The sequence below is a fragment of the Hesperophylax consimilis genome, chromosome 6 (genome assembly GCF_061612785.1).
Source record: "Hesperophylax consimilis isolate HC1 chromosome 6, BYU_Hcon_1.0, whole genome shotgun sequence".
NCBI classification, from domain to species: Eukaryota; Metazoa; Arthropoda; class Insecta; order Trichoptera; family Limnephilidae; genus Hesperophylax; species Hesperophylax consimilis.
The window spans coordinates 26,678,622-26,696,343 of record NC_142841.1 but is presented as its reverse complement, the minus strand read 5'-3'; the positions used below and the strand labels follow the sequence as shown (position 1 = coordinate 26,696,343).

The 17,722-nt window shown below is 35.5% G+C and overlaps 1 protein-coding gene across 1 annotated transcript; it reads right to left on the bottom strand.

The window, feature by feature from the left end:
* Nucleotides 1–1,582: 1,582 nt before the first annotated feature.
* Nucleotides 1,583–15,436, bottom strand: LOC149423147 (myosin heavy chain 95F-like). The gene is made up of 6 exons (XM_089633056.1): nucleotides 15,017–15,436; nucleotides 7,915–8,013; nucleotides 4,941–5,061; nucleotides 4,311–4,416; nucleotides 2,172–2,369; nucleotides 1,583–1,632 (listed from the first exon to the last, which is right to left on the bottom strand). Exons 1-6 carry the CDS (start codon nucleotides 15,253–15,255, stop codon nucleotides 1,583–1,585), a joined length of 813 nt encoding a protein of 270 aa, XP_089489182.1. The 5' UTR covers nucleotides 15,256–15,436.
* Nucleotides 15,437–17,722: the final 2,286 nt, after the last annotated feature.

Below are 17,722 nucleotides of genomic sequence, written 5' to 3'. Positions count from 1 at the left end.
TTTTGTTGGCCCTATACTTGTCATTCAAATGTCAACGGTGTTGAGAAACAAACACCGATAAGTCACAGGCTGGTGAGTTCCTATATACGATTAATTTGATAGTTACTTTCAAATGCCGATAAGTCCATCATTATTTACGTAATTACTCCTAAACTAGTACGAAATTCATGGTTTTATCTTCTTATTTACATCCGTAGTATGACAACAAAGCCCACCTAATAAATAATTCTCTAGTTTTTATTTAAAAAACCTTGTAATTAAAAAATATCAATTTGCCAACATTTCACGAAAGTGGACTTATCGTGGACGCGTAGATAGGAACTATACGACTCAAGTAGATAGGAACTATACGACTCACTTGTAGTTTATTCAGGCTGTGTGGTTTACCTCCAACTCGTCTAAATGATACTCAGATTTTACATTAGGGCAAGTCTACCCTTTTTGTAATGTCTATGATGATGACCAAAAACCTTCTGAAGAAAGGAACATGGTATGTATTTTTTTTTGAAGCTGCTGAAACCAATATATTATTTTAAAAATGTAAGTAGATTTTATACTTATTTTTTAATCATTTCAATGACATATTATGTAGCTTCCTAAACACTTCTGGACAATCTCACAAAAAGTTTTCCAAGTTAATGAAAAGAGCGAAAGCAGAAAATCTCATTCTCCAATTCACAAATAAATAACAAAATAAAAACAGCACAAAAATATTTCATTAATCATATTTATTGGTAATAAATACACTTTACAAAAAAATCATGAAAAGTGAATATTATTTTACAAAAATACTGTTGAACATTTTGAAACAGATTTGTCTAGAAAAGGAATGTGCCAACAAGGTGGAATACAGGAAAATTCCTAAGGCATATTTTACTAACGCCAATCACAATAGTAAGATTTGTGTTCATAAGTACTAAAATAGAAAAGCTTCTTGTTATTGGTCAAATAGTACACAAGCGTACTATCACAACTCTCAACGGGAAGATTACGTTATCTGGAAACAGAGAATATTTAATAATTTAAAATGGATGATAAACAGATCGATTGGAAAAAAGACCCTTTGCTATAGTTAGTAAATGAAGTGCTTAACACATTCTGTTTTTGCTCACAAACCGAGCACAATATTTGAAACGCATATAATTAATATTGAATGTCACAATGGGCAATGGGATTGACCTAATTTTTTGCTTTATGTGCGAAAATACACTTCTTTGGAAAACAAAATAAGCAAATAGAGCCATGCCAGATAGATCCCAATCTATGTCTTATATTATAAATGTTGATATATTATTTCAGTTATTATGAATACACAAATTGTCTTCAAGAGTATGTATATAATTTAAAATGGAAAAAAGTGTTATAAGGGGCCTCAGGGGGGCTGGTTGGCGCTCACTTGGCTCTCTGTGCAGGGCTGATGAAGTCAGCGCCCCCGTGGCGCGCCCACTCGGCCAGGAACTCGTGCTCCAGGATCTCCGCCCCTCGCTTCCTGGTCAGCCCCGTCTCTTCAAGACTCAGCTCACACATCTGCATATCATTGGTACCTGCAAATGCAATGTTCACTATTCAATTCAATAGGGAGTTACTGAATCCTCGTCATTTCTGGTTTCCTGGTGGCCTGGTAGGATTTGACTGTCATAACAGCAGGATTTTGATTAGAAAAAAGATTAAACAATAGGTTATTTGTATAGTTTGAAGTTCTGCATTAATTATCATCCAAAGATGAGCTTCAGGATCCCTGGGACAGTCCAGGGCATCGCCCTATGAGACCAACAACATCCATGTGGAAGAATCAACTTCTCAACTTCAAAGGTTGTTTGTCATTTATAATTCACTATCATTACAAAACATTTATTATTAGTAGTTGATTTAACATTTATACTGCAGGGCATCGCCCTATGGACCCCATATAATTGATCGGTGAAGTGTACATTCATCAACTCGATGCACGGCAGTTGAATGGCACCGCAACAGTCCCGACCCGAGACTTTTAGGTCTCATAGGTGTGTGCATCATTTGGGCAGAACAGCTATGGGAGCAATATATTCTATTGGGATTTCAAATGACATTGCAGGATGACAAATTACATTGTCATGCAATGGTATTGCAATATCTTGCTTGGTATAGTTAGTATAACCAAGAGCGGCTAATAAATCAAACAAGTAATGTACCTGCGGTGAGTAGCACTGGTAGCTTGTCGAGGTGGAGTTCCATCTGGTGCGCTACGTTGTGGCCGTGGAAGTGTGCGTACCACCAGCCGCGGCGCTCCTCTATTCTGTCTGGCCGCACGAAGGGGATGCGGAAGTAGCGGTCCATGGAGACCAGGATGTCGGGTTTGGGCTGCGGGTGGGTTTGAGGGGTCTTTGCCACTGCCGCGCAAAAAAAACAAATTGATTACGTGTGTTTATTCACTTTGACACATTTCCATTTAAATACCTCATATCTGAACATATCATATCTGACCAGTTTGGGGGTTCAATGAACTAAATTAGTTATTCGAAACCCAACATTTTAAACATGAGACCACATTTTCCATGCATGGTACAAAGTCTCATCTCATCCTTTTCCCCCTGTTCTATTCGGGTGTAGCACCCATCGCATCAACGTGGCAAACATAACCAAGACAACCTTCTGCGCACTTTTCATGCGCCCACATTTTACATTGTGTGTATTAAATTCATTTTTCCTCGGTCTGTTTTCTGAATATATGCTGACATACAAACAAGGCAGTAGCTCTCCTCCTCTGGTGATGATGATTCATGTTGCGTATTAGTTTTTTTCCTGTTTGTAGCTCTTCGTTTGGGGCCTTTGGTAGTGGCCTACGTTTTCAAAGTGGACTAAATTTTCTACAATTTGAGCTTAGAACCGTCTCTGTAGACTCAGTACGGGGCATGGCAAACATCACGGGTGCATGGTATACTCCTACACTTTAACTTCCGAGGACCGTGCGAGACGCGCTCGGGGTACGTGTTGTTGGGCTGAACGCAGGATTACTAAGGGGAATCTAAAGGGCCGGCGAGCAGCAAACCGGCGTGCACGGTTAGTTCTGAAAGTGGCCGCCCGGACGCTTATTCTTACTTACGATTCAAACGGCTACATAACGTTATATAAAATTTGGTAGTCCATGGTATAGTTTTTTGTTTGAATTATTTTTCAAAATGGAGTCATCTTGTAAGCTTAAATATGACATATTAACTCCTAAGGCTAATTTGTTTGGTTATTTGAATAAACTTTATCCGTAGAGTAAATTTGTTCGCTTTTCGGTACAGCTCAAATGCGCTCATTTTTTTCATCCATCCTTTCCATTATCGGTAATATTCAGTGATCAGACGAAAAAAACGTGAGCCATTTTTAAAACATTTTATATTTGATTTCAAAATTATAATATTTAAAAAATTATATTTACATACAAGGCGTATTTCATCCCCTTTCTAAAACAGTTATTAGTTTTCGGATGCTTTTAGAAATATTTAATTTATTTGGATTTTATTGAGAAGTGGAAATGCACACTAATTCTCCGACTTTCTGAGAGCATCTTCAAGAAATGTAACGGTCAATATGCCAGAGGCCTGGAGAACTAATCGATTGTTTGTTTGTATTTATTTTTTTTATTTATTAACGAGGCTTCTGACTCACATAATGTTGTCATTTTTTGCCTCATCTGTTTTTAAAATTACAATATTAAAATATTGTAATTATAATTTATAAGTTCTTTAAAAGGTGGCTTTTGTACAAGATTACACTTTCAAATATTTTCCCATTTACATGATCGAATAAATTTTATGATTCTTGATATGGCATAGAACTCTGTTGAGGCTATTAAATTTTGAACTTCCGTGTTTGTATTTATGAAATATCTGTTGTGCATGCACTATGGCGGCATTCACTGCCTGTTTTTTGGGCCGACGGATTAGTGAGAGAGTACTATAAATATATGTTTTTTTGCATTAACTCCACACAGGAGGCCATACAGGATCTACGTTATCTTTGGGGATGCTATGTGGAGGCTCATTTTGAGGAGACAAGCCATAGAAACAACCCATTCTCATGTGAAAAATAATGTCAACCGAGTACAAATGTTGGGCACGTGTTTGGCATGTTAACCGACATGCACCAGTGCCGAAGGTATTAATGACCCTAGTTCCTAGGAGCATCTTCCGTTGAAATACCTAAAGAAATCTAAAGATTGCGATCCGTTTGTTAAGATAGAGGAATCTATCTATCGGATAGCCCGTTTCTGTGCAGCGACAAGTCATATCCAGTTCACAAAAAAGATACATGTTCCTAAATGTGTTCAAATTGTAACTGACCATAATCCGTTAAGCGAGACTTGGGGGACTCTTCTTTGGTTGTGTGGTTCTTGGACTTCCAGGTGTGATAGACATTCTGGCGGCGCTGGAACTCACCGTAAGCGGCCTAAAAAAATCATTTGGAAACATATACATATTAAAAACATTCACTGGGCTTCTTCTAAAAAGTTACCTACTGCAGTAAAACATTACAAACTAAAAAAAATGGAATTATTTTCTGTCAGCAGTATATTTGAAATAAAATTAGTTTAAAAGAAATGTTGGTATATGGTAAGGGTGGCCCATCCATATTAGTTAAATTCCATGCTTTATACAGTTCCCATTAAAATAACAGTAAATTTGAAAACTGCTGTGGATTGTACACGCCTGGTGTATGGTGTCCCGCAGGTTGGTAAACAGTCCACATAAACCGAGTGCTGTAAGACCCTGCACAGAAAATTAAGATCGTTATAGTAAGACAACGGTCTGTAGCGCAGTTCAGTGTGGAACTTTACTGTGCAAGGTCTTACAGCATTTAGTTTATCTCGATTGCTTACCGATCCGTGGGACGACTAGCTTAAATTGTATTAAATTTATAGCTCATAAAGATTAAAAATCTTTATGCGAATGTGTTTAACGCAACAACTTAACCTGACACAGTTCGACATCGCACGATGTGTCAATAGTATCTTGAAGTTCTGAATATTTCCACTTGGAAAGGTTGTTCTTTTGCTTTTCCATTGTCAGTTCTTCTAATATAAACTTTTCTGATCTGTAAACAAACATTAAAGTTCATTTTTTATTGAAATTCTTTAGGGCAACACTTCTATTGTTATAAATGAACTTCTATATTTACATTCACAACTACATCATACATTTATACAACTGTTTTAGGCTACATTCAGAAATGTAAACAATAGTACACGATTGACTGAAAAGGATGGAATGTTTTATTTTAATATAAAGAAACAATCAGCACATTGGTTACAATGGTTAAGTGGAAACAATTTATAGATATTAAATATGTCATGGTGGGTACCTATGATATCCGTGGGGTTACTGCCATAAGTTGGTACATAAACATATTTTAGAGTAAACTCAAAAGTTTTATCTTCATTTTAAAATCGGGGTTTTGGAAAATATTGTTTTTTAATTTAAAAACAATCTTTTTAGTGTTGTTTATTAAACAGACATGCTTATTTTTTAAAGTGTTTTTATAATATTTTTCTTGTCAATTAATTGTAAAAAAATTAAGTTACAAAGTTTTTTTTAAAAGCATTAGCTAAAAACCTACTTACCGACATAAGAGGGGACACAAATATATTCCAGACATAGATTATATCACATAAACATTAAAATCATCGCTCAAACTCAAAAACCAAAATATGTAGTTACCAACTTTTGGCAGTAACCCCACAAAATGTTTTCCTTGTTATGTCTTATATGTGGTATGTATATTTAGTAATTACCAAGTGACGTGCATTTGTAGTGAACAGGTGTGTGTGTATGCATGAAAGTATGTGTTAATATATATGTGCAATTAACAGTTTATATTATCATTGACATGATGTTTCCTTTAAATTTGGGCACTGAATCTGAAAAAATATCGATGTTGGAGTTTAGACAAATATTATTGAAATATGAAAAGCATGGTTAATTGGCGAATTGGAAGCTGCATTTGTTTTGTAATTAAGCTTGTGGAAAAGCGCTGAATGTCATGTTCTTCTGAACGGTATGTTAAAATTAATTAGTGACAGAAGTTCAGTACAGTCAATATTATTAATATCTATAAATGTTAAATCAACTACTAATAATAAATGTTTTATAAAATTATTTTCGAATTCTGAACAAAATTTAGAGAAAATGATCGAGGTAGTTAAAAACTTTTCAGATGATATCAAAATGACATTTGGTTTAGATAAATGTAGAACGATCCATATAGAAAAAGGCAAAATTGTAGATGGGGACGAGAGTATATTTAGAAATTTCCAAATTACTAGTATGAAAAGGGATGAGGTTTATAAGTATTTAGGATACCCACAATCAAATAGATTAGACCATAGTAGTATTAAAAATGATATTAGGATTAAATTTCAAACTAGGATAAGGAAAATTTTAAAATGCAATCTATCTGCTAAAAATTTAGTAAAAGCAATAAATACTTGGGCAATACCTCTATTAACGTACTCATTTGGCATAATTAAATGGTCTAATACAGATTTAGATAACTTAGAAAGATTAATTAGAACTACGCTAACAAAGTTTAATTGCCATCATCCAAATTCAGCTATAGAACGAGTTAATTTACCTAGAAATTTAGGAGGTAGAGGTATAGTCAAAATAACTTCTTTGAAACATAATCAGGTAGAAATGCTAAGAACTTTTTTCCATAGGAAAGCTCATAGCTCAGAAATGCACAAAATAATTTGCAAGGCAGATAGAAATATTACACCTTTAAATTTATACGATGAGAATGCCAACATTTTTATAAATCCCAACCAGGAATTATTAGATTCCTGGTCAAATAAAATTTTACACGCAAAACACTTCAATTATCTCAACCAAACGTATGTTGACAAAATTAAGTCAAACAAATGGTTGAGTATTGGAGAGTTGAGCGCAGAAATAGAAGGATTTATGCTTGCAATTCAGGATAGAGTCATTAATACTAAAAATTATAGAAAGCATATAATCAAAGATACAAATCAAATTGATGATTTGTGTAGAAAATGTTTGGCTTTTCCGGAAACTATAGAACATATTATATCGGGATGTTCTATATTAGCACCGTCCGAGTATACATTTAGGCACAATCAAGTTTTAAAAATAATTCACCAAAATTTGGTAATTAAACATAACTTGATTGACTGCCGTAATGTAGTACCATATTATGAATACGAACCAAATTCATTTTTAGAAAACGAATTTTATAAAATATATTATGATAAAACTATACTAACAGACCGAGCGATTAGTCATAATAGACCCGATATAGTTTTACATGACAAAATTAAAAAAATAACTTATATCATTGATGTTGCTATTCCAAATTCCTGTAATATTCAAAAATCTGTTAGTGAAAAAATAAGAAAATACACAGATTTAGGAAATGAAATAAAAAGAATTTGGCATTCTCAGACTATAAAAATATTACCATTCGTTATTTCGGCTACTGGCATTATACCTAGCTCTCTAATTAAAAATTTAGGCGTATTAGATCTATCAAAAAAATTATATATAAAGATGCAAAAGTCGGTCATTTTGAATACATGTAGGATAACAAAAGATTTTTTAAATATTTATGTTGAGGGATCAGTAGGATTTATAGGCCCTGTTAGAAGTTCTACCGAGCCGAACCCTCTGATATGAAAATATCTGGAGACGGTGAATTTTTTTTTCCCATTTGATATCTGGTGATTTGACGTGTTGTTGTTCTTGTATTGTTTTGTATTTATTTTACTTATATAATGCACTTACATAGTGTTGATTGACTAGCTGATCATTTGTGGAAAAGTGAGTGGAAGGGTTAAGTTTTTCCTTTGGGGAAGACTTAACCCGGACAACTAAATCGGAAGTTTAAAAATAAAAATAAAAAAATGATAGTGAATTATAAAATACAACCAACCTTTGAAGTTGAGAAGTTGATTCTTCCACATGGTTGTTGTTGGTCTCGTCGACAATTTTTTTTTTCGCCATTTTAAATTCACTCTCCTCGTGGTCCAACCTGTTTTAATTGTACAATAGAACATTACTATTACTTTTCTGTGAAAAGCAGACCTCGCGTCCGAAAAGTATATTTCTAATTTTCTCTTATTTAATAAAGCAAAACCATAATTCCTCTGAAATCATAAGATTTGTAAGTAGGTACTTAAATACCTACCTACTTAATTATAAACCATCTAATAATTTATGGTAACATATTGTTTATTTCAAATAAGGAATTATACAATTTGTCCAAAGAAACGTCACCAATCTCAATGATAATTCTTTTTCTAACATTCTTCGGGTAAGTCCGCTTTCTTCAGTCCATAAAGGTTGAAAATTTGTGCCTACCACAAAGGAAAAAAACCCAAAAAGAAAAGAAAATATTTAATAATATACTTAATTTATTCAGTGGGCCACACAAACAGTGGAGGATTTTAATCCTCCACTGTTTATATTTGCAAATGGTAATTTTATTATAATAAAATTACCATTTGCAAATATACATTGCACAATTCATAAATAAAATAAAAATCATTTCCATGCATGAAACACTTCACATGAGGGATATAAAAGCAAAACTGCCTCTATCCACACTATGTTCATTTTGACCTAATGATTAATTAGTTATCTATGTCTCACTCTCTACACCTAACAGTCTTCAAACGACTTTTAAGTGGTCAGACGCAAAACCGTCTCTCTTCTACTTTGTTTAAGTTTCAATAGCGCCAATCTCGAAATGCACCAATCACGAACCAGAAAACATATAAGTACCGATATGGTCGTCGTGCTGGTTGAAGTGTAGAACCGTCACTCTAACAAATGCTCAGGTTCAAAAACTTCAATAAGCTGAGGAGTTGAACTGTAAAACCTTTTCTGCGAGGAAGGTTTAACACATGCAGTTATAGACCCACATGATGCACAAATCTATGAGACCTAAAAGTCTCAGGTCGGTACTGTTGCGATGCCGTTCAAACTGCCGTGCGTCGAGTTGATGAATGCACACTTCACAGATCAATTATATGGGGTCCATAGGGCGATGCCCTGCAGTATAAATGTTAAATCAACTACTAATAATAAATGTTTTGTAATGATAGTGAATTATAAAATACAAACAACCTTTGAAGTTGAGAAGTTGATTCTTCCACATGGTTGTTGTTGGTCGCGTCGACCATTTTTTTTTTCGCCATTTTAAATTCACTCTCCTCGTGTTCCAACCTGTTTTAATTGTACAATAGAATATTACTATTAGTTTTCTGTGAAAAACAGACCTCGCGTCCGAAAAGTATATTTCTAATTTTCTCTTATTTAATAAAGCAAAACCATAATTCCTCTGAAATCATAAGATTTTTAAGTAGGTACTTAAATACCTACCTATGTACTTAATTATAAACCATCTAATAATTTATGGTAACATTTTGTTTATTTCAAATAAGGAATTATACAATTTGTCCAAAGAAACGTCACCATCTCAATGATAATTCTTTTTCAAACATTCTTCAGGCAAGTCCGCTTTCTTCAGTCCATAAAGGTTGAAAAGTTGTGCCTACCACCAAGCAAAAAAAACCCAAAAAGAAAAGAAAATATTTAATAATATACTTCATTTATTCAGTCGGCCACACAAACAGTGGAGGATTATAATAAAATTACCATTTGCAAATATACATTGCACAATTCATAAATAAAATAAAAATCATATCCATGCATGAAACACTTCACATGAGGGATATAAAAGCAAAACTGCCTCTATCCACACTATGTTCATTTTGACCTAATGATTAATTAGTTATCTATGTCTCACTCTCTACACCAGAGGTTCCCAAAGTGGTCTATATGGACCCCCAGGGGTCGATATCGGCTTGCTGGGGGTCTATGTCAGCGAGAAAAAAATTTGGGGGTCCACGAGATTCAAATGGGGGTACATATGAGCGGACCCCCATTTACCTCAAGTCAAAATTTAGGAGTTCCGTAAATGACACAAATCAAATCAAATCAAATCAAAAATTATTTATTGTAAAATTAAAATTACAAAAGGTATAGCTTATGGGTAGACCCCATTTCTTCCAGCTAACCACATTTATTTAATTACAATGTTTATACAGATAAAATAATAACAATATACCAATGAAAAAATAAAAAAATACAAATATATATACCAATAAAAATAGGTGTTTCATTTACGTGAGGTATTCACTCAACGTGTAGTGACATTTATTAACAAGGAAAGTGTTTAGTAACGTTTTGAATTTGTGTGTATCTTGTATTTGTTTAATGTTATGTGGAAGGTTGTTGTATACTTTAATGGCCATGTAGTATGGTCCTTTTTGGAATATTGTTTTGTTTGCTTTTGGTATTAGTAAGTTTTCTGTGAGCCTTGTAGCGTATTTATGTGTTGAGTTTTTTAGTGGGAACTTGTCTGTAGATGATCGCACTAACATGCATAACTCCAATATATATATATATCTGTGACTGTCAGAATTTTCAGATTTTTAAACATAGGTCTACATGAATCAACTTTAAATAAAAAAAAATGATACGTTAATGTTAGCCCAGAGGGTTGGAGCTGGCAACACGGTATCACAACCTCATACTTAAGCTCACATTTTAACACAACCTCAAATAAGACATCTGCCCTGATGATGGACACTGCAATGCTGTCCGAAACGTTGGCTAAAGAAGGAGTTAGCGCAACACGGCATAATACCCCAAAAACAAATAAAAAAAAAATAAATAAAAAAAAAAAAAGGTTTGGGAAGGTTCGATAATATTATTATTAATGTTTACATTTATATTTATAGGTGTAGCTTGCACTGGACAAAATTTTAAAATTTGGGTTTTGTTTGTGTTGAGTGATAGATGTTGCGATAACAGCCAGTTTGCTATTAATTGGCAAGTCTCGTTAACTTGTTTGTTAAATTCGTCAACGTCTCCATTACATTCAAACAACAAAGCAGTGTCATCAGCAAACATTGAACATTCTGTGCCAGCAATTATTGGAAGTTCGTTTATATAGATAAGGAAGAGGAGAGGCCCAAGAATGCTTCCTTGTGGCACACCCTTGTTTATTGTTCTCCATTTGGATTCTACCATGTACTGGACCATTTTTTCATTGATATTTGAAATTTGAACTTTCTGCTGACGATTTTTTAAGTACGATTCAAACCATTTTAATGCTAGACCTCTAATACCCACATGTTCAAGTTTAATTAGAAGAAGCTCATGATCAACATTGTCGAATGCTTTTGAGAGGTCGAGAAAGATACCTACAGTTTTTTTACTAATATTAATATTTTCTAGAATTTTGTTCAAAAAATTGAAAACTGCCTGTGTTGTTGAACGGCCTTTACGGAATCCAAATTGTTGTGGACATATTATCTCAAAGTTTTCGAGAAAGTTATAAATGCGATTGTACATGGCTCTTTCAAATATTTTTGAAAAGTTTGGTAATAAGGATATCGGTCTGTAGTTTGAGATTTCCTGTTTAGGACCCTTCTTATACAAAGGTACAATAATAGATTGTTTTAATTGTTCTGGGAAGGTTCCTGATTCAAAAGATTTGTTAATTAATATTTCCAACGGGTAACTTAACGCTTCTGCACATGCTTTTATAATTTTTATAGGGATTTTGTCAGTGCCGACACTGCTTTTATTTTTCAGTTTTACGATGATTTTAATAATTTCCTCCCTGTTTACAGGCGTTATAAAGAATGATCGCGACTGTTTATTTTTGACTGTTTTGGCAGATTGTGGATGTAGAGATGTGTTTTGTGGTGGTGGCGGTGGTGCAAAGAAAATGTTAAATTCATTTGCAATGTTTTTTGGTTCTGATACCAGGTTATCATTTATTTTAAGACAGATTTTTGGTTTACTTTTAGAATTAGAATTATTTGAGTTCTCTTTTATTATGTTCCACGATGTTTTGGTTTTATTTTGCGCATTTTGAATTCGTTTACTATTGTAATTCCGTTTAGCTACCTGTTTTACTTTACTGAGAATTTTTTTGTATTGTTTGTAATTGTTTATGATTGTGAGGTCATTTGTGTTTTTTTGTTTCATGTACAGATGTCTTTTTTGTTTAATAGATATCTTAATACCAGTCGTTACCCAATTTATTTTGCGTTTTTGGGGATATTTATACTGTTTAAAGGGGAAACAAAGCTTCATACCATTATTTATTTCATTAATGAAGTATTCGTAGCTGTCATTAATGGATTCAAAGGATTTCAGTGGTTCCCAACATATACACGATATGTAATTGTTAAAAATGTTTGTGTTTTCTGTGTTAAATAATTGTTTTTTTGTATACCATGTTTGGTTTATATTATATTCTGTTTTTACGTGCATTAACTGTGCCATATGATCTGATACAGCTAATTCTGTGACTTCCCATGTGTAAGAGCTTTTTGATATATTTGTACCTATATGATCAATTATACTTTTTTTATTTCCTTGTATACGAGTAGGTTTATCAATAATCAAGCGTATGTTGTGAGATTTTAGTGTGTTTTTGAGTGAATCTGCGTTTTTGTTCTTGTAGCTTGTATCAATATTTAAGTCACCGCAGAGTATTATTTGTTTTTTGTTGTTTTTGCAAATTTTGTTTAATAATAGTTCAAGTTGTTCAAAAAAAATATTTATACCAGAGTCATTATAGTAAACTGTACAAATTATCATTTTAAGCTTTGGGATTTCAATACCAACACATTCAAATACAAATTCTTTCGTTATTTGTTTAACACTTTCTAGTTCTGTAAAAGCAATGTTTTCGTTTAGGTAAATGCAGACACCTCCATGAATATGGCTCTCTCGACAAAAAATTGAACCTAATTTATAGCCCTTAAAATTGATAGATGTCGCTTCACCCTTTTGTAACCAGTGTTCGCTAGCACAAAAAACGTCGATATTTTTTTCACACAAAATATTTTCTAATTCTAAGATTTTATTTCGAATGCATTGTACATTTTGATGCATTATATTGATGGTTTTTCCGGCTCTGGCGGATAACTCTTCATGGTGAGCAGGCGAACTTTGTATGTTATGGATGTAAAAACTCTCTTCGTTATCTGATTGGTTGTCCGAAGATAGTTTTATGTTACTGTTTACCATAGAGCAGGTCTTTAGTGACATAAAAAATCAATTTTCTTTTTTTCCGCTTCAATTTTTCTCATGTGCACAGAACATTCATCACTCCAAGCAAAATGGTCAGTTGGCAGTTGTAATTTTAGTCGATCATTCATTTTCTTGCAGTTAATGCATTGGATGTCGTTTTGACAGTTTTCACTGTCGTCGTCATGTGTTCCGGAACAACGAGTGCATGCTTTTTCATTTCTACAATCTTGTGATTTGTGCATGTAGCCATTGCACTTGTAACACTTTAAAAGTGAAATGTTGTCGAATACTCGACATCTATCCCATCCAATATTTACTCTGCCTTCTTGTAACATTCTATGGTATGTTTTTCCGTCAACTTCCGCGAAAATGATGTAGTTAACGTCACCTCGTTTCGTTTTCACAATAGAACTAACACAAATATAATAGACTGAGAAATTACTTATTATATATTTGTATTTTGATATTTCGTAAAGTTGTTAATTGAGGTATATAAATAGAGTCTACGTTCCTTTTCTCGTCAGAATTAATATATTCAAGCAAAACATTGCACATTGGAAGCCGCGAATTTTCCTAGTTCCCCAACTTGTTTTTGAAAAACGTCCAGGGTAATAATGACGTTCAACATTTAAATGTACTTCACACAGACTTCAAAACTAAGTTTGAGGACATTTTGACTATCGAAATGGAACGTTGAAGAATTGGATATTGTGTGACAAGAAGAACTGACCGGAATAAGCACTGACAAAGAACTTAAGGGGCAGTTCTGTAGAGGCAGCTACAGAAAGAAATTCCTGTTGCTTATCCTGCTTCATTTTCATTTGGTGTAATACCTAACAAGGGCGCCCCTGTCTGCACAGTGTAAAGACAGAGGAACTATACCGCCACCCGGTTGTTGGACAGGCAAGGGAAGGGAACCTTTTTACAAAAAAAATAAATGATTATCACATGGGACGTTAATAGTTTTAGGAAAATTCAATATTCGGCAGGCAGGGGGTTTACGGAAAAAAAATTTTTTGGCAAGTGGTCTACAGGGCAAAAACGTTTGGGAACCTCTGCTCTACACCAAACAGTCTTCAAACGACTTTAAAAACAGTGGTCAGATGCAAAACCGCCTCTCTTCTACTTTTTTTAAGGTTCAATAACGCCAATTTCGAAATGCACCAATCACGACCAGAAAACATATACAAAGTACCGATATGGTCGTCGTGCTGGTTGAAGTGTAGAACCGCCACTCTAACAAATGCTCAGGTTCAGAAACTTCAATAAGCTGAGGAGTTGAACTGCAAAACTTTTTCAAAGGTTTAACACATGCATTTATAGACCTACTCTCTAGTGAGTTAATACCATAATATTGTACTTGCTCTGAAGGGAACCTGTTAGACCTGCCGTGACTTACCATTATGTACATTTAGTGAAAATTTAATTTTTAGGGCGTTTTTCATAATTAACCTACTAAACTTCAAAAAGAGATGGAATTTTCGAACCAAAATTAGTACGGTTGGTTTAGGCCATTAATAATTATCATATTCATTAACTTATACAAAATGTAGATATCATTTTGCTGCCTGTTGATATATTTTTTTCAATAAAACCTAAAATAATAATTCTGATATGCGCTCGCTCGGTCTCGACTGTTTCCGTGCCGATGGAACGAGACGGAGTGTGCATTACGTGACCCGCTTAGCTATACCCAACTACCTTCTGGCGATGTATGACTGAAAAATGTTGAAAAATATATCATCAGACAGCATAATAATATTATAATGACATCTAGTTACGTTTTAATCGCCAAATATGCTCAGTAATCGTTGGTTAAAATTCTTCGGGTACATGCTGATATAACCTGTATATACAGATTTTTAATGTTATCAGTAACCCATAAACATATTTATAAATCATAATTTTCAACTTACCACCTGTCAATTTCCTTGGGATCATTCCCGTTTTTGTATTCATTGAGTTCGCCTTCCAGCGATTGGAGTTTCCCAACCAAATGGTCGATGATAACCAGCAAGTTATTTGTTTGGGGGATTATTTTGAGTTGGTGCACATTTGTATGGTTATCGGATGGATCTTTTAAAGTTTCGTGAATTGATGTGACTAATTCGGTAGCCTTTGTCAGGTGTTCTTGGGCGTTAGCAGTTGAATCCATATTGATAATTCTTCACAAAGTTGTAAGCGGTATCAGCACATACGTTACAATACGTAGAAAATAATATACTGCAATAGCTTATACAAATACCACCTCTCTAATCTTATCTCGAAATAATATGAAATCTGATATGAAGGTACTTATGTGTTTTTTACGCGTTCTGTCAAATGATGGGTAAACATTTTTCTTTAAATAGGTAAGTTTATTCATTAAACCCATTGCTTAAATTCACACAAGATCACTAAAAGGCAAAACCTATTTAGTTTTAAATGAATTTATTTGTCATATGTTAGCGCCCCCGTAACACGCCCACTCAGCCAGGAACTCCTGCTCCAGGATCTCCGCCCACGGCTTCCTGGTTAGCCCCGTTTCTTTCAGACTCAGCTCACACATCTGCTTGTCGTCCATACCTGCAAATGCACTGTTCATTCATCAATTCAGTCAAGCATTAGAATTTGAGGTAAACTTTTGGCACGCAAAGATGCAAAAGGAGTGACTCTCTTACCCCACATACTTTATCATTTTAATGCCATTTTTTTGAAAATTATTCTAATGGCTTACACAAGTGTTTTCTTGAAATAATAATCATAATAAATTTTGTTGGCTGTATTTTTTTATAAATAAGTTTGTTTCTTCGATGTAACTGTAGTTTAAAACAAACATAATAATTAAGAAAACATCCGAACTTTATAAGGCCAAGATCAACCTTAGGGTGAAAGCCAAAGTTAGTTAATTTTATAAAACACCTCTTCATTCAAAGGCGATGTGGGATGGCAGGCGATGTTTCCTTACCCCCTCATACATCTTTGGTGATAGCGCGAGCGAGTGAGAAGGCGCGCATTGTTCACTGTTCCAGTGTAATGGCGGAAACAACTGTGATATGATTCCAGCGCGCAAGAAATATTATTTATGGCATGAAAAGTTTGAAAAATATGTTTTTTCTGTTTTACCTCTTGCTTATATTATCTGGTGTCAGAAGGAACAATTTACGAAATCAACATTTAGCAAAAAACAAAGTAAGTTATTACGAAGATAGAATCAGCCGGTGCACTGCAAATTTTTTTACCGAAAAAAGTTAATCTAGTACTTTAGTTTATTTTTTGATGATATATTATGTGTTTATATAGCGTAGGGAGTGTGGCGAACTCATCGCTCAGGGAGTGGAAACACGACCTGCAATAGCCATCCCAAGCTAAGGTGTGAGATACCGTGCTCAGGGCTGAATGACACTGGGGAACAGTGTCACCAACGGTTCCTCCGAGACACAAGGTCGCATCTCGGAGTATACAGACCTTACCCCAGCATTCGGGGCTCTGCTGGGGTGGACCTTTTATTTCCCTAGATACTCGTGGGACCGAATATGGACTATAAAAACAAAAACAAAAACAAAAACAACACTGACGAGGGACCTTTAAGGAACCTAGGGGGAGTGGAAGGAGGAGTTGAGGCCGCCTCGGTGGACTCATCTCTCTTGGGGCCTTTGAGGAACCAAGAGGAAGTGGAGAGGAGAGATGGGACCACCCTGGTGGACTCTTCCCTTGAGGGGCCCTCTGGTAACCATAAAGAAGGACCTCCGACGGACGCAACGCGGCGGGATCCCCCAGTGGATCCAGACGTGGAAATGCGGGACCATCAGGGGACCTGGAAAATAACTTCTTTGAGAACCCCCGACTCCAACTGGGGCCCTCGGGGAACCAGCGGAGAGGGGGGGACTTAAAGAAGAGACTTACTCCAACAACCACCGCTGAGGAAGACAAGGTAAAGTCCCTGTCAGACGATGTAAAAAGAATTCACATCAGTAAGAAACTCAGTGGGGCTGCGAGGAGAAAACTAAAAAGAAAGAAGCAGGGGCGGCAGGAAGGAAACAAGGAACAACCAGGGACTGTAAAAGTCCGCTGGGGACAACCAGGGACCTCGAAGGCTGGAACCAGCAAACCAGGGACAGACCGGAAGCTAACGGGGACCGCACAAGGTAACCGGGAGCAACCTGGAACGTCCGGGGAAAAGAAGGCCGGGAAGAGGAGAAGAACCTCACCGGAACCTAAACCCTTGGGGCTTTCACCGGGAAATGCCTGGAAAAAGGAATTCTCACCTCTGCTACCTATGCGGAAGCCGCTGGAAATAAAATTCGGGTGGCTGTTGTCCATAGAAACAGAGAGGAAGAATTTACAAAAGAGCAGGAGGCCCTCGTGAGTGAGGCGGCCGCGGATCTGATTTTAAGCATCCCAAAGGGGCAGTTCAAACCCAGATTCGATGAATGCTTCACTCAGAGGGGCGTCCTGAAAATGACCTGCTCCGACAAGGAGTCAGAGACATGGCTGAGGGAGATGGTGCCGACCATACGGAAATGGCAGGGCTGCGACCTGGAGGTGGTGGGGTTGCAGGAACTGCCAAAGTACGTAAAGTTTATGGCAGTGATCCCCGAAAATGGAACAGTAAGCAACGAGAGGTTGCTACAACTGCTGGA